We start from the raw sequence: 20,180 nt of genomic DNA on the forward strand, positions 1-20,180 counted from the left end.
CCTGGGTATCTCACAGCAGGAACTGGGGCTCCACACCAGGCCCCTGTGGGGGGGTTATAGTGTCCTGGGTATCTCACAGCAGGAACTGGGCCTCTACACCAGGCCCTTGTATTTCTTCTGCTCTTGTGAAACAAGAGGCACATGTTATCCTGCTGGACTTCAATAAAATTTACATTAATTTACAATTAATGTAAATTGTCTTAAGAACCAATCACTGTATAAAGTCTACTTCTCCCTTTAATGACCACATAGAAATGTCTGTAGAGTGGATTTTCTAAATCTTTGTTACTATTATTGTTGGAGTGGGGATCACTTGCCATGGTACGTGCAGAGGTCAGAGGGCAACTTTGTGAGTAGGTTCTTTCTTTCTACCTTCCAAGATTCCAAGGATCAGATTCAGGTTTCCGTGCTTCGTGGCGAGCATCTTTACCTGCTGAGCCATCTTGCCAGTCTAATATATGGTAGTGTAGCCATTTCCTTAATAAAGATATTTCTAGGGGCTGGTGAGATGGCTCAACCGTTAAGAACACTGACTGCTCTTCCAGAGTTCAATTCCTAGCAACCTCATGGTGGCTCACAACCATCTGTAATGGGATCTGATGCCTCTTCTGATATGTCTGAAGACACCCACAGTGTACTCACATACATAAAATAATTTTTTTAAAAAAAAGATATTTCTATTTTTTGTTGTACTATAATTTATTGAAAAATACAATCGTAGAAGCTGGGTGTGGTAGCACATACTTGTAGTCTTAACACCTCAGCAGCTGAGGTAGGAGGATTAGGAACTGAAGACCATCCTGAGTATATATAAAAAGTTCCGGGCCAGCCTGGGCTACATGGTGAATAATAGTAAAAGAGATCCTTTCAAAAATAAATCCAGGCTGGGCAGTGGTGGCGCACGCCTTTAATCCCGGCACTTGGGAGGCAGAGGCAGGCAGATTTCTGAGTTCGAGGCCAGCCTGGTCTACAGACTGAGTTCCAGGACAGCCAAGACTACACAGAGAAACCCTGTCTCGAAAACAAAACAAAACAAAAAAAATAAATAAATAAATCCAAAGAGATAATAGGGGTTGTGTAAAAGACAAAGGCTCAGCTAGAAAAGTCCACACAGTATCCATACAGGCCTCTGCAGACATGAAGTACCACAGCTGCTAGATTGAAAGTGCTTTCTAAATGTACAGCAAAGGGCAAAAGTCCAGAAATGTCCAGAAAGAAGATGCTAAGAGCTTGGGGGATAGCCTAGGGTAAGGAAAGTGTCCAGGAGAGAACACAAACGAGGCCTTGTTGATAAACACCGGAAGTGTGGAGTCTGGTGGTAGCAGTGGGTGCTAAGCTGAAGGGACTAAAGGGGCTTTGTACACAGACTTCCATCTTTGTTTTTCTATCATGCTTGAGACAGAGCCCGGGCATTACACATGCCAGGCAATCCTCAGTTAGCCCTCACATCCAAACCTCCTTACTTATTTCAAGTGTGAGGGTAGAAGAGAGCTCTTTCCAGTCATGCAAGGACTTTATCACCTCCAAGTACACTGTAGCTGTCTTCAGATACCCCAGAAGAGGGCATCAGATCTCATTACGGGTGGTTGTGAGCCACCATGTGGTTGCTAGGATTTGAACTCATGACCTTTGGGAGAGCAGTCAGTACTCTTAACTGCTGAGCCATCTCTCCAGCCCCCCTCCTGTACGTTTTTCTTCAGCAGTGAGTGAGCAAGCTGCTCCATCTGCTGTATGGACTTTAAGGAAAGCTTACTCTAGTAGTCTGTCGCCCATGGGCTTTATGTGTACTACAGCCATGCATGCCATTGGAGGAGGGTGTGCTGGGATAAGGCATTCGGATGTACAGCACAGGGCACCAGCCATTTCACAGTCTTACTTGTAAAGGACTATAGATCTTGTCCTAGTGTCTGTCAGCCAGCAAGAGGCAGAACAGAATCAGTGGGGGTGGCTTCTTCTCATGTTCCCTCTATTTTCTGACTGACTGTCCTGCCTCAGTGTGATATTGGGTATATTCTAGTATACACTTGAGGGGTTGGTGAAAATGGATTAGACAAATAAGGGCTGAGAGGAGTTAGATTCGGATTTAGATGTCATTAGCAACAAGCAGACCTGCTTGTCTCGAGCTGGGCTGTCAGTAAATGCTGTTCTTCTCACAGCGCTCCTGAAGTAAGATGGCATTAGCTTGAAGTTGGTTTAGTATTGGAATTGGCACTAGTAGGCTGCCTCACCAGGCTTTTGTTGGTGCCCTTCAGGTTTCCTATGTAATTCGAGATGAAGTGGAGAAATACAATCGGAATGGAGTCAATGCCCTGCAACTGGACCCAGCCCTCAACAGACTCTTCACAGCAGGCCGAGACTCCATCATAAGAATATGGAGTGTCAGTCAGCACAAGGTAAGGCAGGGGTCGTGTGTTGAGCTAGCTCGCAGCTTGGACCGGTGGCTCCGCCTCATGGAGCTCCTGTCCTCAGGCCGGGCTTTAATCTCTGAGCACTGACTGAGCTTCATATATTCTATAACGACATCACCAGAGTTCTGTGAGAAGATGCCTCCAGGAAGGTTTCACAAGTATTTTTACTTAATTCAGGGGCACCATAAATTAGTTTTCTGTAAGAGTTCCCTGCTACAGAAGAGTAAAAATATTTGGCTGGTGCAGAATGAGCACTTTCCACAGGATTTTGGCTTAATTATGAATCCAAAAAGTCTCTGGATAATGGTGCTGAAAATAGAAAAACAACATGTTGAGTGTGTGTACTTTCACAAAAGTGATTAAGGCCCTCACAACACGCTAAGGGTCTTACTGGCTAATGTGACAGGTGTGAAGCTGCAAGGGCTACTCTCTCCTACTCCTTAGGCCTTCCTGAGGCTTTGCTGGTTCTTCTGCAGTGCTGAACATCAAGTTCTGGGCCTTGTGCACGCTGGACAAGCACCCTAGCACCACTCCCCCACGCCTCAGTTTTGAAAGCCTCTTGCTTAAGCAGGGAGGTGCATGTAAATGCTCGGAAAGGGCGAGCTGTGGGCAAAGGGCAGAGCTCTTGGGCTTGCGTTGTGAAGGATGTAGAGAACAATGAGGGGGTTGTGCTGACCAGACTCTGAACTGTGAGCCTTGTCCTCTTGTGCTCACCATGGTCTGAGTTTCCATAGTCCCTCTCTGACTGTTAGCACTTGAGAATCCTGATGGCTAAATGGCTAGTGTGGCAGCAAATCAGAGCTCAGACTCACTTTAGACCCCTGGTGCCAGAACCTTTTTTCTAAGTCTGTCTTTTAGCACGCTCTACAAACCAGTGTTCAGTACAGAAAGAGGGTACTTGGCACAGCTGCCAGGTAAGGTTTCGCCAGCGGGCTCAGTCCAGCAGGCATTGCGCTCTTGAGGCAGTGTCAAAAGCATGAAAGTAGGAGTGTGCGTTTGTGTTCCTTACATGCTGGGGGCTCGTGTGGGAACTAGACTTGAGTTTTTGAGAGTTTGCCGTATTTTTAACAAACTGAGAGAAAATAAAAGACCTTGCCTAGAAGAATCTGGCTATCTGGCTGACCTGCCCTCAAACATCTTTTTCCTGGTCTTTGTGACAAATTGCATAGCCTTGGTTCTTAGACATGCAAAGAGCTATTCTCTTGCCTATGAAGTATTATATAAATGTGTCTGTTTGGGTGTGGGACGTAACCTGACACCGTCTGCAAAAGGCTCTCTTCTCCTTGTGGAGTCTGGTGCTGCTGCAGGGTGTGCCTCAGACCTCATAGTCTCTGAAGATCAGGCAGTGGGACTCACTGAAGGGTGCAGACGGCAGTTGGAAGCTAACAGCCCACACTTGGTTCTGTGTGCCCTTAGGCCACATTAGTGAGCCACTGGTACCACGAGCCAGCTCTTCCTGCCTCAGGTTCTCTGGATCCTTTCTGTCCTCTTGCACTCTGTTCCCCATACCATGCCTAGCCCAGAACTTGTGACCTTTGCCACCATCGTGTGCAAGACAACTGTGGAAACCTAGGCTTTTGTTACAGACACTATCCTGAAACAAACTTTTTCTGCATCAGCTCTCCAGTAGCGTCTCCTATTTGGGGAAAGTGTCACTCTGGATTTATTTAAGTGTGATGGTGTGTCATATTAATGAAGAATCTGAGCGCGGCTGCACTCTGTTGTGGGTTTTGCTCTGTGTCGTAAACTCTGCGGTTTTCCATTTCAGCAAGATCCATACATAGCATCTATGGAGCACCACACAGACTGGGTGAACGATGTCGTGCTTTGTTGCAATGGGAAAACGCGTAAGTTCTTCTCAGGGTTCTTACATTTTAAAATTCTGTTTGATATGTTTTTCATTTTTTTATGTAAGTCTTCTGTGCGTGCACATTTGGATGTGTGGGGAAGCCAGAGGTTGATATCTGATGTCTGCGTCTGTCATGCTACACCGTAGTATTTGAGGCAGAGGTTGATATTTGATGTCTCCTTCTATCATGCTACACCGTAATGTTTGACGAAGAGGCTCTCACTGATCCAGAATTCACTAATTTGCTAGATTGGCCAACTCCTGAGCCCCCAGGTCTGCTGCATTGGAGTTACAGTAGGTGCAGCTGTGTACTTCCTAACCCAGCTTTTTATGTGGGTGCTAGAGATATACCTAATGCTGAAACAGGGGGCACTCAGTGTACCATGCCTGTAAAACTTTTATTAAAGCACAGCATAGATGCAGGAAAATGTACACTTGCTGAAACCACAGTAAAATATAACAGTGCTAGTTACCAGGTGCCTGCCTTTTAGTCATTCGATTACTACATGATTACTACAGTTAGTTTTACACAAATTCTAACTTAGATAAATAGACCCCCATACTGTGCCTGCAGGAGCATACGTGCACGTGAGTCTGTGTGTGTGTGTGTGTGTATCTTTAATATGACATTTTTCTTATTTTGGTAAGCTTTATTTCTTGGTTTTGCAGTCTGAGTAATTATTCTCAGTTAAATGAAGGACTTTTTACCTGGGAGATTCACATAGTTCATCCTGACTAATTAAAACCAATAATGTATATGTACATCCACATATCTCTTTAAGGCATTGTTGAGTAAGTTCTGGAAAGAACTTTTGAGTGGGCATGTGTAAACAGTTGTTTAAAGTAGCATCTGTTTGCTGGAAGATAATCTTCAAGTTGCAAGACACTCTCTTTGTCTCTTCTAGTTATATCTGCTTCTTCAGACACAACAGTAAAGGTCTGGAATGCACATAAAGGGTTCTGCATGTCCACACTCAGGACGCATAAGGTAATGTCCACACTTCAGTCTTCCTGTCATATTGGAGCTCAGGTCTCCCAACATAGATCATAGTATGTCTGTTGTGTTGCAGGACTATGTAAAGGCCTTAGCGTATGCCAAGGATAAAGAGCTGGTAGCATCAGCTGGGCTGGACAGACAGATATTCCTTTGGGATGTGAACACTCTGACAGCACTGACTGCCTCAAACAACACCGTCACAAGTAAGGCATTGCACCAGCTCTGAAAGCCATCTAAGTTGACATAGAGTGGTTCATACAATGTCAGTGATATGTTTGCATCAAGACAGTGCTTTATATCTTGAGAGTACTGCTGTATACAGCTTCTAGCGTGAGTGTGATTCAACTGGGAGAGCTGGCTCATCATTGCGCTGTAGGCTTAGTGCCTTCTCCAGATGGAACCTGTCTAACCCATGTGTATGTGTTGGCTGCATGGCTAAGATGTGGGTCCCTGCAGGTAGAAGAGGCTGTCTGTCTTATCACACTCTGTCTCCCACAGCATACATGGCATATCCCTGCCCGAGACACACATAACTGATGCTCTTAGAAGGTGATACCTGGCCATGCAAGCTCTTTTCTGACTTTAGAGTCTTACTGAATTGACAGCCTTTTGAGTTAATGGCCACGATGAGACATACCCAGGGAAAGAATGTTTCCAGTAACAGTGGAGAAGGGCTCTCAGAGTCACATGAAAGAATCCAGCGATTCTGGAAAAGCCAGGGTGGGTAGGATGCTTTAGAGGAAGTGTGGACACATTCAGGGTGGCTGCTTGATCAACTTAGGTCAAGCTTGCTCACAGCTAGACTTGAAGCTCAGCACTGCGCTCGGCCCACCTGTGGAGCCTCCAGGCTGAGGCTGAGGACTCCTGGTAGGAGCAGGTCTGGCCTGGCCTAGACCAGAGGAGGTGTTCAGAACAGAGTGGCTCTGAGACCCCAGTGTGTGAGTCAGGGTGCTGCCATGGTGTGGCTGCAGAGTTAGAATGACTGAAGACTGGTGTTTATAACCATCCTCAGTGTTAGAATGACTGAAGACTGGTGTTCATCCTCAGTGTTGTTTTGCCAGAAGCATGCATAGATCTAAAGAGTGTCTTTCCCTTGTTCCCTTGGAGATTTTTTTCTTTGATTGTTTTTTTTTTTTCGAGACAGGGCTTCTCTGTGTAACCCTGGCTGTCTTGGAACTCACTCTGTAGACCAGGCTGGCCTCAAACTCAGAAATCCACCTGCCTCTGCCTCCCAAGTGCTGGGATTAAAGGCATGTGCCACCACCACTGCCCGGCTGGTTTTGTTTGTTTTGATTTTTCAGGGATTAAGCAGGTACATTCTGTGTGCTGTATCCTTGCTTGCTTCCCCCCACCCCCTCTTAGTAAGACCTGCCTCTGAAATAATGGAGGGCCAGAGATGTGGGCTTAGTGATAGAGATTCTGCCCAGGTGGACTTGCTTAGAGGCTTGTGAGCATAGAAACCACACTGGTAATGGTTAGCATTCGCTGAGTGCTTAGAAGCAGGCGGTTGTAAGCCCTTGAGTGTGCTACCCCCCCCCCATGTATCTCTGTGAGTCAGTCACTGAGCAAGAGGTCTACTGTGGCTTCCAGATCATAGGACGTGGACATGGTTCTGGCTAAAAGCCTTGCATTGGTATTTGTTTGGAGTTTGAGTTGTTTGTTTAACCTGACTTGTATGTGAAGTATTGTTTTCATTTTGCATTTTCTTTAAATAATATAGTGACTTTGGATTCAAGCCCATCTTTGGAAATATACTGCTTATGGGGGTCAGTTTCAAATGACAGTGCAATTCAATTTAACAGATATAATATTAAGCATTTGCACATATTCAAATCCAGAAAAAAACACTAATTTTGATGATACTGTTATATGGAATTATCTTTGTTATAGATAGATTTCATTTTCTTAAAGTATGTACAGAGATAAGATGTTTCTCAAGTCAGATGTGTAAGCTTAGGAGTTTTGCTGACAAGTTGCTGATTTTGTTAACGTTAAACTCCCTTTATCCTCGACAGCTTCTTCTTTAAGTGGGAACAAAGATTCCATTTATAGCCTGGCCATGAACCAACTGGGAACAATCATCGTATCAGGGTCCACTGAGAAGGTAAGAGAGGCCTGGCCAGTATATCTGACCCAAGAAATAGGGTCATTGCATTGGTTCAGTTCTTAAACACATACACAGAGCTCAGAAGGTAGTATTTGTAGTCTCAGCACTCAGGAGGCTAGGCAGGACAATTGCTTGAGTCCAAGAGTTCAAGACCAGCCTGGACAACACAGCCAAATTCTTGTCTCAAAACAAACCAAAAAAATACAAATAATAAAACACTAGTAATTTTGTCTAGTGAATGTTAAAAGAAATATTAATTGCATGTGAATATGGTGATGGAGGCTGTGTAATTTTGGCATTACAAAGTATTCTCAAGCTTAGCATTTGGACAACATACACTGGCTACAGCAGGGTTTCCTCTCCAGGATGTAATAGTTGGCATTTGATGTGAACGTTGGTGCTTTCAAAAGCTGGGTGTGTCCAATCTGGTTTATCTAATACTCTGTAAAAACTGGCAGGTTCTAAGAGTGTGGGATCCAAGAACCTGCGCAAAACTCATGAAACTGAAAGGACACACAGACAATGTGAAGGCCCTGCTGCTGCACAGGGATGGCACACAGGTAAGGGCCATGCGCACACTCAGCTTCCCCACTCTAGGCATGGCTGAGGAGGCTAAGTTGAACCATAAGCTACATGTGTACTTTACACTAAATTGTGGCTCAATAGTTGCAGAGCACTTGTTCTCTTGCAGAGCACTGGAGTTCTGTTCCGTCCACACAGGTCTGGAGTTCAGAACCTTCTGTAACTCCAGCTCCAGGAGCATCCAGTTCTCTCTTCTGGCCTCTGTGTAGGCAGGCATGCTGCTGGAGAAGGAACTGGGAGTTCTGCATCCTGATCCCCAGGCAGCAGGAGGAGACTGTGTTCCACTTCCTACAAGACCCCAAAGCCCACCCTGCAAGTGGCACACTTCCTCCAGCAAGGCCACACCTCCTAATAGTGCCACTCCTATTCAAACCCCACAGGCAGTTTTGTTGTTGCTATGTAATATGAGGTTTGAGCATCTGGCAGTGGTCTCAGAAGCCTAATGCTCTTCCTGTCCACTGCAGCCTGCATCATTTCTTCTTTATGAGTTGTAATGTGCTTCTGTGTGAGGTGATTTAACTATCAGATGCTGAGCCCTTAAAGTCAACTGCATTCGCTTTAAGCCATGATGGCAATGGGGCTTGGTTCTAAAAGCTACCTGTTGGGTCTTAAGATGCAGTTATCTGCCACCCACAGGGTTTTTCTGTTTGTTCAAGTCCCACACCTATCTTAGGCGTCTGAGATCACAGCACCAGGCACCTTCTCCAATAGTAACCTGCTCTATGCCTGCGCTTTCTCCCTTGCTTCTAGCTATTCAGTCTGCACTTAAGTCTTCTTTGCCAGACCTTGCTCTCTGTAGGCGTATATTCCAGGATGAAGGATTGCAGCTTTTCTAAGAGAATTGCCTCCTCAGAGGAGTGTCTTCTACACAGGCAGCCCCTCCTTGGGCCTGTCCTATGTCCTGGCTCTCTTACATCGAGGTTGGATCAGTCCTTCCCTTGTGAGCTAGAGGGGATTAAATTCCCAATGCTCCTAACATTTTCTGAGGAATCCTCCTAGTCTGCTCATGGGCTCATTGGCCCTGAGCAGTGCCATCCAACTTAGACCATGGGAGTTGCCCAGGCAGCCTGCTGGGCCTGTTGGTGACCCTGTTGCACTTTTGCCTCCTTAGATCTGGATGGGCCAAGAGTTTTTACTAAGTTCCCTAGGAACTTCCCTAGAAAGATGGTTGTTGTGAGATCATTACCACCTTATCTTCAGCTGCTTTCAGACTCTGCCTGCTTCAGTAATGGATCTTCCAACCAGAACTCAACCATTAGTGTTTACAGAAGCTGCAGCAGCTGAGAGAGAGCACGAGGGCGGGTTGGCTCTGGTGCCCCTGCTGGAGAGTGCTGTTGGCTTCACTCAGGTCAGACTGGCTGGCTCCCAGAAGCGCCCTCACCTCACCGTGTTTCCTTTGTCCCCAGTGCCTCTCTGGGAGTTCGGACGGGACGATTCGCCTGTGGTCCCTTGGCCAGCAGAGATGTATAGCAACATACCGAGTTCATGATGAGGGCGTGTGGGCCCTACAGGTCAACGATGCCTTTACACATGTGTATTCTGGAGGACGGGACAGGAAGATCTACTGCACAGACCTGAGGAACCCTGACATTCGAGTGCTGATTTGTGAAGAAAAAGCACCTGTTCTCAAGGTGTGTTGAGCCTTTGTGTTTCCAAAGTAAGGTTGTGAGCTTTAGGTATGTGCAGCAGAATCTGCGCCAAACATGGACTAGATATGAGGTCGAGAAGACCCTCCATCCTCAACAGGCTAAGGAGAGTTTTGGTGTACACTAATTGTGATATCTTAAGTACGTCTCTGGGACATGGATGACTTTCCTACTGGTAAATCCTAGCGATGCTGTCAGGCATGCTGCAGAGTTTGCCTAGCTCTCTGCCCTGCCCTTAAAAGGGAGAACACGAGCACTTAAGGGTGTCTGTGAACAGACAGGCAGAAAGGTGTAGGTGTTAAGGCCCCAGCCTCAGCTGAAGCTGGAGAGCCAGTTACTTCAGACTGCAAATGCTCTGTCTCCCAACATCCCTGCTGGAGGTGGTACTGATGGGAAGCAGAGGAAGCAGCCATGGAAGAGGCTCAGCCGTGGGAACAGTGCAGGTGCTGGCAGCTCTTCGCTGTGGATGGCAACCTAAAGTAGGCAGCCCAGGGTACCTATATGTTGAAGACAATCACTGAGAATTCCTGGTAGCAAGAGTCAAGAAATGCCTCCTCCCCCTCCAGCTACAGTCTCCTGATGGTGGCAGAAGAGTGGTTCCAATCTCAAGTGTAAATACATGTCTTACATTCAGTATACAGCATTCTGAAAGGACCAGAGGGCATGTGCTGATGTGTTCTGCTGAGCCTGTCCCCAGGGGAGGGCTAACTTCATATTCACTGTATTAGGATTTTTTTTCTATAAACTTTTTCCAAAAAAGGAAGAAATTTATTTGCCCTTTAAGGAAGAATATAAGCTAAGCATGGTAGCCATCAAAGGCACAGCCAGAGCCTGTCTCAGAAATGTGCACAGACCCACACAGAGTAAAGACTGGAATAGCAGAGGCAGAATGTTGCTTTTGTTTCAGAAAGTCCTTGTCCTTTTGACTGTGTCTGCTTAGATCTCAACAGTTAACCTCATTTAAAGCCATGAGCCAACTGCACACATGCATATACACAGGACTGAAAGTAGCTTCCTGGTGGGAGGGTGCTCACCTGCCGTGCAGCCTCCCTGTGCGTCTATAGCTTACTGCTTCAGCTTACTGCTGCAGGTCTGCTGCAGGCCTGGTGCGGGTGGTGTGCTGGTGTCAACAAAGGGTGATACTCCCTGGTGTATCACATGCTGATGGCTCACCTCTGGGCTAACAGCTCAGAGTTATCTATCAGCCCTGGACAAAGAAGACTTCTGTGTTTGCTTTTTAGATGGAACTTGACAGATCAGCAGATCCCCCTCCCGCAATCTGGGTTGCAACAACAAAGTCCACAGTTAATAAGTGGGTAAGTGCTTGCGACAGGTCTGTACACAAGTGGTTGCCTTGCTCTCTCAGATGTGCCAGTCCCCAGCAGCAGATGCTCAATGTGGCCCTATGCACATTCCCCTGTGAATTCAGGTGTGATCCCAAGAGTGAGAATGACCCTGACATTCATGGCAAAATGAGGCCTCTCTTTCTTTACCAGCTTGGATCTGTGTTTGATGCACTTAGAACAGATTGTTGCCTGGTTAAACCAGTCAGTGTTAGACAGCCCCTGACCTTATAAATACTGCACCTGAGAATAGGCAGTCCGGCCATGTGTGTGGTGCACAGCTGGACTCCCTACCTGGGAGACTGACAGATGGGCGTGCTGCATGTTCAAGGCCAGCGTGAGCCACATAACAAGACACTGTTTCAGTTAAACACAGAAAGAATGAAGCAGGCAGCCCCCACACCCAAAGGTGATGGGATGGGGTCGGCTTCTGACGTCCTGCCTTTCTCTGTGGTGTGGAAAGCAGAGTCAGTAGAGGTAGAGTGGGCACTTAGGTCCTCATAGCACCAGCTCTGTACTTAAGGAACTGAACTTTGGAGCCTAGCTGACTCTGGAAGCTAGGGAAGGATTTGTGTGCAGGTCAGCTGCAGAACTTGTGAGTGCCCTGGTTTGTGCCTGTCAGTTAAAGTCTTAACTGGAATTGTGCCCTGGTTTGGGGCTGTCTTAGTTACTGTTCTGTTGCTGTGTTAAAAGGTGCAGGCACCTTACAACAGAAAGCATTTAACTGGAGACTAATCTCAGTCCTTGATCACCAGCGTGGGGACTGTGGTGGCTGGGGGGTAGCTCACAGCTAGCTGGTCCAAAAGTAGCAGGTAGGCAGAGTGTGGGCCTGGCATAAGCTTTTAAACCCACAAGGCACACCCTCAGTAACACTTCTGTTCCAACAAAAACCATACCTCCTAATCCTTCAGTCATTCAAGAATGTAAGCCTATGGGAGCCATTCTCATTCAAAGCACCGCGGGGTCTTGTGGGTTTGTGGTTTGTTTGTGGGTGGTTTTTGTTTTGGGGGTACTGGCTTTTGTTAAGTTTCTCTTTTTAAGCTCAATGTTCTCTCCTCACTATTTGTTGGGGATTCCTTGCTGCTGACCCCAGGCTCCCTGCCGTGACTGGGTGTGTGTCTTATGGAGCTGTAATGCCTCAGCATTTACTAGTTCTAAGCCTGGAGAACATAGAGTGATGAAATTATTAATTTTGTTCCTTTAGACACTGAAGGGAATTCATAACTTCCGAGCCTCTGGTGATTATGACAATGATTGTACAAACCCCATAACGCCTCTCTGCACACAGCCCGATCAAGTTATTAAAGGTAAGAAGGCCACGGGCGAGCAGATGTTAATGAGTGTGGTCACCATCAAAGTGGCAGGCTTTCTTTAAATGGTGCTGCAGACAAAAGCCCAGTAACATGGGCTTGCTCTTAACACAAGAGAGTGAGGTAAAAGGTGAGCAGGGCTTTTAAGAGCATTTTTGATGTATTCTTTGACTGTTTCTGCCATGTGTGTCATGCGTCTTCATCACACCCACTCCCAGGTCATCTCTTCTGGTCCCTTCACATCTCCTCCACATGTCTTGTTCTACCTTCATGAGTGATTTTTTTTTTTTCTAAAAATATGGAACCCTTCACGAATTTGCATTTCATCCTTGTGCCGGGGCCATGCTAATCTTCTCTGTGTCATTCCAATTTTAGTATATGTGCTGCCGAAGCGAGCACATGAGTGATTTTTAAATAACCAACTAGGTCCCATCAGTGCTGCCAGATGCACAAGGGTGTGGGACACAGGCCACCTACCAGCAGCCACAAGAAATGAGTTTCTGATTGATTTTTTTTTTAATTAATGGCTACTGGTACAGATGAGGGCTTGCGTGGGGTGCTTCAGTACATGTGTGTACACCGATGAGGCCCCTCCTCCCAGACCTGAGGGCTGCATTGTATGTTAGGATCTGTGTGAGTGAGACCCTTGATGCTCTCTGTATCTGCCTTGATCTGATGCAGTACCTTCCAGCTCTGCTTGCTGCAAACAGGACATGACTCCTTTTGCTTTCAGTACACAAAATGGCTGCCTTTATAATGTGTATTGTGGCACTATTCTCTTGTTCATATTTTACCCTACAACACAGTAGCCAGGGTAAAATACCTTTAATCTTGTCTTTGGGCACAAGCCAGAAAAAGCCAGATGTGAGCTTTAAAAAAGTTGGGGGTGGCCGCAGGGGGGTTGCGTTTAATATTTGCACTTAGGACTAGACTCCTATCTGGTACACTCACCTGTAGCTCTTAGCGAGCTCTGGACTAGAACACTGTGAGGAGGTACAGAGGAGAGGAAGGTGAGAAGCTGGAGTGGAGTCCAAGCTGGCAAAGCTGACTCAGCTCTTGCTGCCCAGTCCTCACAGCTTGACTTCTAGCCCCCAAACCCACGGAAAGGTAGGAGGGAGAACTAACTCCAGGGTTGTCGCCAAACCTGCACATAGGTGCTACTTTACAGTGATGAGTGCTGGTCTCTTTTGTCTTTTGCCAGTTGTGTTTTTCTCTCCTTTAGGGGGCGCTAGTATCATTCAGTGCCACATCCTAAATGATAAGCGACACATATTAACCAAAGATACAAATAACAATGTGGCATACTGGGACGTGTTGAAGGTGAGTGCCTGTTGTTGTGTCCTGTATTTCCCTTAGTTTTCCTCCTCTGTACATGATAATATTTATTTGTAGTAATACTTTATGTGAAGGTGGATATTTTTGGATATTGGATGGTATGGTAGTAGCTAGCTAACCTTTTTAAGCATGTAAACCTTTTCCCTGGTCACTGTATTACAAACCATAGCGAATGCTGCTTGACTTTGGAAGGTTCTCATCAATATGCTCTTGGCATTTAGCCTGGCACTGAGTGTCGGGAGAGCTGGCCTGGCCTGGCCTTTCTTTTACAAAAGGGTTGCATGGTAACTGGGAGGATCCAAAAAAGCCCTAGTCGTTCACCAGCAAAGCTGCCTCGTTCTTCCCAGACTGCCCTCTCCTCCCCATCACTGCCTGTCTCCGAAGTACCCAAGAGTCTTGCCATGCTGTGTCTCTAGTTAAACTGGCAGTTTGGTTCTGCCTGTGGTTCCTGTTCTCTGTTCTTGCTCTGTTAGCTGCTCTCAGTAGAACCCTGCTGTCTGAATGGAATAGAGTTATATTTGGTGAAGCTCCAGGGTATGTGTGCCATGGTTGTCATCTCTGCAAACAACAGCTTCCCATGTTGGGATATGAACCTTGAAAGTCCTGAGGTCACACGATCTGGTACAATGAGTGTAATGGGGTAAAGAAGTAGTCAAGGAAGTCTGGGGACGTGAAGGAGAGGACGGAGCTGTGTAAGGAGAGGGCGGAGCTGTCTTCTAGTCTGTAGCCAGTGACCAGTCACACGACCTGCTGGACTTATCAGAACCTGTGGTCTCAACCCAGAAATGAGAGAAACCCATTTTCTGGTGATGTCCAGGGCATATTTCAGAACCATGCAACACAAGGCTCAACATGTAGGAATCTGCTACAGCGAAATGGGTGGGAACAAAAGAAAAACAGTGGAGAGTATGAAGGCGAGGAGGACGTGAGGATGAGTCCTCACTTCCGTTGTGGACTGAAGTAGTAGAGGCAGGCGATGACAACCCAGCTCTCGGGGAAAGTGGTACATGTTTATCTTGGTAGGCGGACACCTGCGCAGCCTAGATAAAGCACATAGCGGCCCTCAGCTTGAGCATTACAGATGATGTCCTGGGATTGTCAGGATTGCCAAGAAATGTGACCAAGAAGAGGGTAAACTGGGCCACCATTCTTGCCAGGGATTTTAGGAGGAGGCCACCAATGTGTGATAAAGATGGGTAAGAAAACCAGAAGTCAGTGACAGCTCAAGGACAAGTGAAGGTTTCAGAAAGGAGCTGAGCAATGAGAGCCATGAGGGTGAAGTCTGGAACAAGCCCTTCAGGCAGAAGCCTGAATTATGTTAAGGGCAGTGAAGAAAGAAACTGTGGGCAGTGGTGGCACACGCCTTTAATCCCGGCACTTGGGAGGCAGAGGCAGGCAGATTTCTGAGTTCGAGGCCAGCCTGGTCTACAGAGTGAGTTCCAGGACAGCCGGGACTACACAGAGAAACCCTGTCTCGAAAAACAAAAAGAAAAAAGAAAAAAACTGTCTTGAAGTCACTGGATTACAGGAGTGGGGCAGAGAGGGGTCGGGAAAGGGTTAGCATGAAGAGCCAGGGAGAGGCTGGTTTTACTGTGTGCGGGGTGTGTGTGTGTGTGTGTGTGTGTGTGTGTGCGCATGTGCGTGCGTGTACAGGTGTGCTTAAGGTGGAAGACTTTGAGCCTGTTTCACTACTCATAAGAGGATTCCATTGGGGTGGGGACTGTCACTGTAAGTTTCCCAGGGAAGACCAGAACACAACCAGAGGGCACCTTTCTTTCTGTTTGCTGTGGGAGGAGGACAAAGGACTTTCTGTCCAGGCTTGCTTACATATTCACATGCACACACATACTTCAGATAGCAGTAATGGTCCTGTTGTGGCTGGAGACAGTGACTTTATGGTGACAGATACGTTGGAGGTCTGAAGGGCAACGTACCATCTGTGACTGCATTTGAGTCGAGCAGAGCTTGGCTTTCCAGAGAGTTAAGGGAGAATGGTCTGGGGAGTGGCAGCTAGGACCAGGGAATATGTGTGCAGTGCAGTAAATGGCGTGGGCCTCTGGGGAAGGGGTGTCTCCTGTGGTTTGGGTATGGAGCAGTGGGGAGTGCTTTCTGTGAGCATCATGGAGCAGTGGGGTACAGGCAGCTCATGTTTACCTGAGGAGATTATGGGGGTACTAAAAGCCATGCTAATGTTGAACTGAACAAGCAGGAGAAACTCTGTTGGGGTTCAGCGCTAAAGAGCTACAACCAGGAACTACCCTTGTACTGAAGATGCTTAAGATGTTTAAGGCTTTGGGAAACACTATATTTTTAGAATGAGAGGTGTTCAGAAGTCTTTTTTTTTTTAATTAAGTTTGTTTAAATTGTGTGTGTATGAGTGTTTTGCCTTCATGAATGTGTGTGCATGGTACCTACAGAGGTCAGAAGAGATAATCAGATTCCCTGGAACTGAAGTTATGGATAGTTCTGAGCCACCATATAGGTGCTGGGAATTAAACTTGGGTCTTATGCAAGAAAAGATATTCTTAGCCACTGAGCCATCCCTCCAGCATAGAAGTATCAAGGCTGTCAGGAGAGGAAAGCTCTCGGTTAGTCCCTGAACCAGCTGCTGTCGGAAAGAAACTTAGCGCTCATTAAGCAAGCACTTCTAACATGTTTCTTGATTACTTTTCTGCCTTTTGTTTTGAAATTTACTTGATGAAAAAAATTAAAAATAAATAAATAAAGGGCTAGAGAGATGGCTTAATGGTTAAGAGCACTGACTGCTCTTCCAGGGGTCCCAAGTTCAATTCCCAGCAACCACATGGTGGCTCACAACCACCCTCTTCTAGTGTGTCTGTGTCTGAAGAGAGAGACAGTATATTCACATAAGATAAATTTAAAAAAAATTTTACTTGATGGTGCTTCTAGGTGATAGTATTAGAAAAATTAAATTAGAGCCACACCCCCTAGAAAAGATTGTTTTCAGTTAAAAAAAAAAGATTACGTTTTCTTATGTGTATGAGCATTTGCCTGCACATATGTCTGTGCACCATGCATGTGCCTGGTGCCAGGGAGATAAGAAGAGCGCACTGGATTACCTGGACCTGGGTAAGTGGATGGTTATAAGGCTGGTGGCCACTGGCAACTGAACCCCTTTTTTCTGCAGGAGCAACAAGTGCTTTTAACCCCTGAGCCATCCCTCCAACTCACTAAAAGTTTGCTAGCATGTAGTTATTTAAAAGCCTTAGAATAAAAGAATTTGGCTATGTTCTTTTGAAGTATACTTCAGAATTATCTAAGCAAATGTGAAATTAGAAGAATGAAGTATGAGCCGGTCAGTCCCTTTCTTCATCCTGACCATTGTGTTTCCTTATGCAGGCATGCAAAGTAGAAGATTTGGGCAAAGTGGACTTTGAAGATGAGATTAAGAAGAGATTTAAAATGGTGTATGTTCCAAATTGGTTCTCAGTAGACCTAAAGACAGGGGTGAGTTAGGCACTCAGTCTTCATGAGATTTTGGATAATTGAAGATCCCCTCCCTCCATGTCCTAGTTATTGTTAAGGAACTTGCTGTTTTTAAATGTGATCTGTGCAGTTGCTTCCCCATCTGACTATGCTGTCATTTAAGCCTGGTACTTGAGTAAAGCAAGCTGTAGCTGAGTGCAGTGCACAGCTTAGCCTTAGTCTGCTGTCCAGGTGCTGCAGAGGGGGGAGCGAGCTGCTGACTGACACTGTGCCTCCGACAGATGCTGACCATTACTCTAGATGAAAGTGACTGCTTCGCTGCCTGGGTTTCTGCGAAAGATGCTGGCTTCAGCAGTCCTGACGGGTCAGACCCAAAACGTGAGTTAAAGAAGGTCCCCCACATCATGACTCTTACTGTCATTTGTTTGTTCATTTTGCTTCAAGACAGGGTTTCTCTGTGTAGCCCTGGCTGTCCTGGAACTCACTCTGTAGACCAGGCTGGCCTGGAACTCAGAGATCCGCCTGCCTCTGCCCAAGCACATCACAACACTGTATCTCACTAAGCACTCCTCTAAGAATTTGGTGTGTAACAATCCAACACATGTACAAATACAAGGTTGCTGGCCTTAGGGGAGTATCTCTGCGAATAACATCCTGTTATTTTGTTTTAAAGACTAGCTTAAACCTGATGTAGTGGCTCACACCTGTAATACAGCCCTTAGGAGGCTTGGGTTGGATAACTGCCTTAGCTACAGTGTAAAGCCCCTGTCTCCACAAGAAGGATAGAGAAGAGTGACTGTTGCACAGCAGGCTGGTGTTTTCTCTGCAGCTTCCATTCTGAGATCAAGCACCAAGGCCTGCCTGTCTGGTCTTGGGTTGGGAGCCTAAGGCTGTGTCTTAGTTTTGGTTCCATGGCTGTGAAGAGACCACGGCAGCTCTTATAAAGGAAAACATTTCATTGGGGCAGTCCATTTCAGAGGTTCAGTCCATTATCAGCATGTCAGGAAACATGACAGCATGCAGGCAGACTTGGTGCTGGAGGAATGGAGGCTTCTACATCTTGATCCACAGGCAGCAAGGAGAGGCCCGTGTGTGTCACACTGGATGTAGCTTATGCATAGCAAGCATCAGAGCTTACTTCCACAGTGACATAAATCTTCTCACAAGGCCGCACCTCCTCCTAGTACCACTCCCTATTTACCAGGCATTGGAATACATGAATCTGGGGGCGGGGACATTCCTATTCAGATCACCCCAGCCTGTGTACCCCAGCATGGTAGCACATGCCTCCTACCCCTGTACTGGAGAATAGGAAGAGAGAAGATGAGTCAAAGGCCAGGCCGAATTCACAAAGGAAGAAGAAGGTCGTAACAGTTTGAACAGGGCTGACTGAGAAGCACCAAGCCTGTGTATAGCCTCATTAAGGCCTCACGTCACCCAGCCTGAGAAGCACCTCTGCCTTCAAATGGCCATAGCTGCCCTGTTGATAGCTGCCCCTGCCCCATAGGCTAGTTAACACTGACAGCTTCCCGTCTTAGGTTGGAGCTAACAGATGTTCCCATTTCTCCTCTTAACCCACAGTGAACTTAGGAGGACTTCTACTACAGGCACTGCTGGAGTACTGGCCCAGGACACATGTGACGCCCATGGACGACGAAGAGAATGAAGTGAACCACGGTTAGTGTGTGTTTGTTCAGAAAAGTGACAGTTGCATGGCCCAATGGGTACTAACCTAGTGTGCTGAAGTCTCACCTAACCTGTGGTATGCCCAGTTAATTGTGTCTTCTGCATCTGATTGAGAGTATCTAGTACACTGAGACAGCGTGCAGGGGATTCGACCACTGGGGATGTGGCCCTCACAGATAAAAGAAACCCTGTATCTGTTTGATACTCAAAACAGAAGCAGCTACCTGTGCACGGGGACATTGAAGACACATGTTTATACAAGCCGTTTCCCTTCCTTTTCTCCTCCTTTTGAGAAAAGTCTCTTACAGTCCAGGCTTTCTCAGTCCAGGCTTTCTCAGAGTTGTCTTAGCACCTCCCAAGTGCTAGATGGTGCCGTTGTGCTCAGGTTCAGGGAGCTGGGGACTGGCTGGTACTGTGTGTGCAGCTCAGGCACCAGGTCAGGGACATTTATTTCTTACATTAAAGTCCTTCAAAGGGCTGTGTTTCACAGTGGGCAGCGTGCTGGGCCTCTGGGAGATTCTCTGCTCTTATATATAAAATACTACATTATTTTCTCGAGAATTTCTTTCTTTCTTGTTTTATACCTTTATTAAGTTTTTTAATATTTAAAAAATTGTATGTGTATGCCAGTTATGTGGGTATACATGTGAAGGCCAGACAAGGGTATCAAATCTCCTGGACCTAGAAAGCTGGGAACTGAACTCAGGTCCTCTGAAGAGCCCTCAGTCCTCTGAATCTGCAGAGCCTTCACTCCAGCTTCCTCCACCTAACTTTCTAACGCTGACTGAGGAACAGGGTTTGATTTCAATATTTTTTTAGATGTGTTTATTTTTATTCTATATAAATCAGTTTTCCTGCATGTATATATGGGCAACACTTACGTGCCCAGTGCCCAAGGAGGCCAGAAAAGGTGTTGGATCCCTTGGAACTAGGGTTACCGTAGCACAGACGTAGTACTGTGTGGTACTAGGGACTAAAACCCAGGTCCTCTACAAGAGCAGCCACCACTCCAGCCCCAGGATTTTTTAATTTTAAAATGTTGGAGTGTTTACAGCCTGTGTGATCAGTGTTTAGAAGCTGTGGTCTCAGCACTAACAGACTGCCTGTCTTTCCTAGTGAGTGGGGAACAGGAGAGCAGAGTCCAGAAGGGAAATGGTTATTTCCAAGTGCCCCCCCACACCCCTGTGATCTTTGGAGAAGCTGGTGGTCGCACACTATTCAGGTATGGATGAGAAAGATGACAGGCCCTGCCTGAGAAAGACCTTGCTTAATAAACCAACCCTCTTGCTAGGAAATGCTGCCCAAACAGACATGAGCACTTGTTAAGAGTATCAGCTCCCTGAGATACTTAATGCCTAGTGCAGTGAATGTTAATCTGAAGGGCCAAGGTGAGATACACACACACACACGCACACGCACACGCACACACACCCACACACGCACGCTCGCACGCTCGCACGCTCGCACACA

The 20,180-nt window shown here is 46.5% G+C and overlaps 1 protein-coding gene and 1 non-coding gene across 7 annotated transcripts in view; one reads left to right on the forward strand and one right to left on the reverse strand.

Annotated features, from left to right (window-relative positions):
• Wdr48 (WD repeat domain 48) overlaps nucleotides 1-20,180 on the forward strand; it is a 44,544-nt gene that overhangs the window by 7,999 nt on the left and 16,365 nt on the right. For 5 of the 6 annotated variants that reach the window (XR_004111968.1, XM_031346252.1, XM_031346253.1 and 2 more), the window contains exons 2-15: nucleotides 2,253-2,393; nucleotides 4,177-4,255; nucleotides 5,163-5,245; nucleotides 5,328-5,457; nucleotides 7,270-7,358; nucleotides 7,820-7,921; nucleotides 9,350-9,574; nucleotides 10,831-10,905; nucleotides 12,137-12,239; nucleotides 13,465-13,562; nucleotides 16,938-17,045; nucleotides 17,306-17,402; nucleotides 18,606-18,701; nucleotides 19,827-19,932. Coding sequence is in view for 5 of the 6 variants with exons in the window: in XM_031346252.1 (XP_031202112.1) it covers nucleotides 2,253-2,393; nucleotides 4,177-4,255; nucleotides 5,163-5,245; nucleotides 5,328-5,457; nucleotides 7,270-7,358; nucleotides 7,820-7,921; nucleotides 9,350-9,574; nucleotides 10,831-10,905; nucleotides 12,137-12,239; nucleotides 13,465-13,562; nucleotides 16,938-17,045; nucleotides 17,306-17,402; nucleotides 18,606-18,701; nucleotides 19,827-19,932 (1,532 nt within the window). In the remaining variant the exon portion in view is untranslated. The remainder of the gene's footprint in view (nucleotides 1-2,252; nucleotides 2,394-4,176; nucleotides 4,256-5,162; nucleotides 5,246-5,327; nucleotides 5,458-7,269; nucleotides 7,359-7,819; nucleotides 7,922-9,349; nucleotides 9,575-10,830; nucleotides 10,906-12,136; nucleotides 12,240-13,464; nucleotides 13,563-16,937; nucleotides 17,046-17,305; nucleotides 17,403-18,605; nucleotides 18,702-19,826; nucleotides 19,933-20,180) is intronic. The other variant, XM_031346254.1, reaches the window with a different exon arrangement.
• On the reverse strand, nucleotides 12,535-12,641 carry LOC116074009. Its single transcript, XR_004112001.1, has one exon. It is a non-coding gene; the product is annotated as a U6 spliceosomal RNA (small nuclear RNA).

The sequence above is a fragment of the Mastomys coucha genome, unplaced genomic scaffold (genome assembly GCF_008632895.1).
Source record: "Mastomys coucha isolate ucsf_1 unplaced genomic scaffold, UCSF_Mcou_1 pScaffold23, whole genome shotgun sequence".
NCBI classification, from domain to species: Eukaryota; Metazoa; Chordata; class Mammalia; order Rodentia; family Muridae; genus Mastomys; species Mastomys coucha.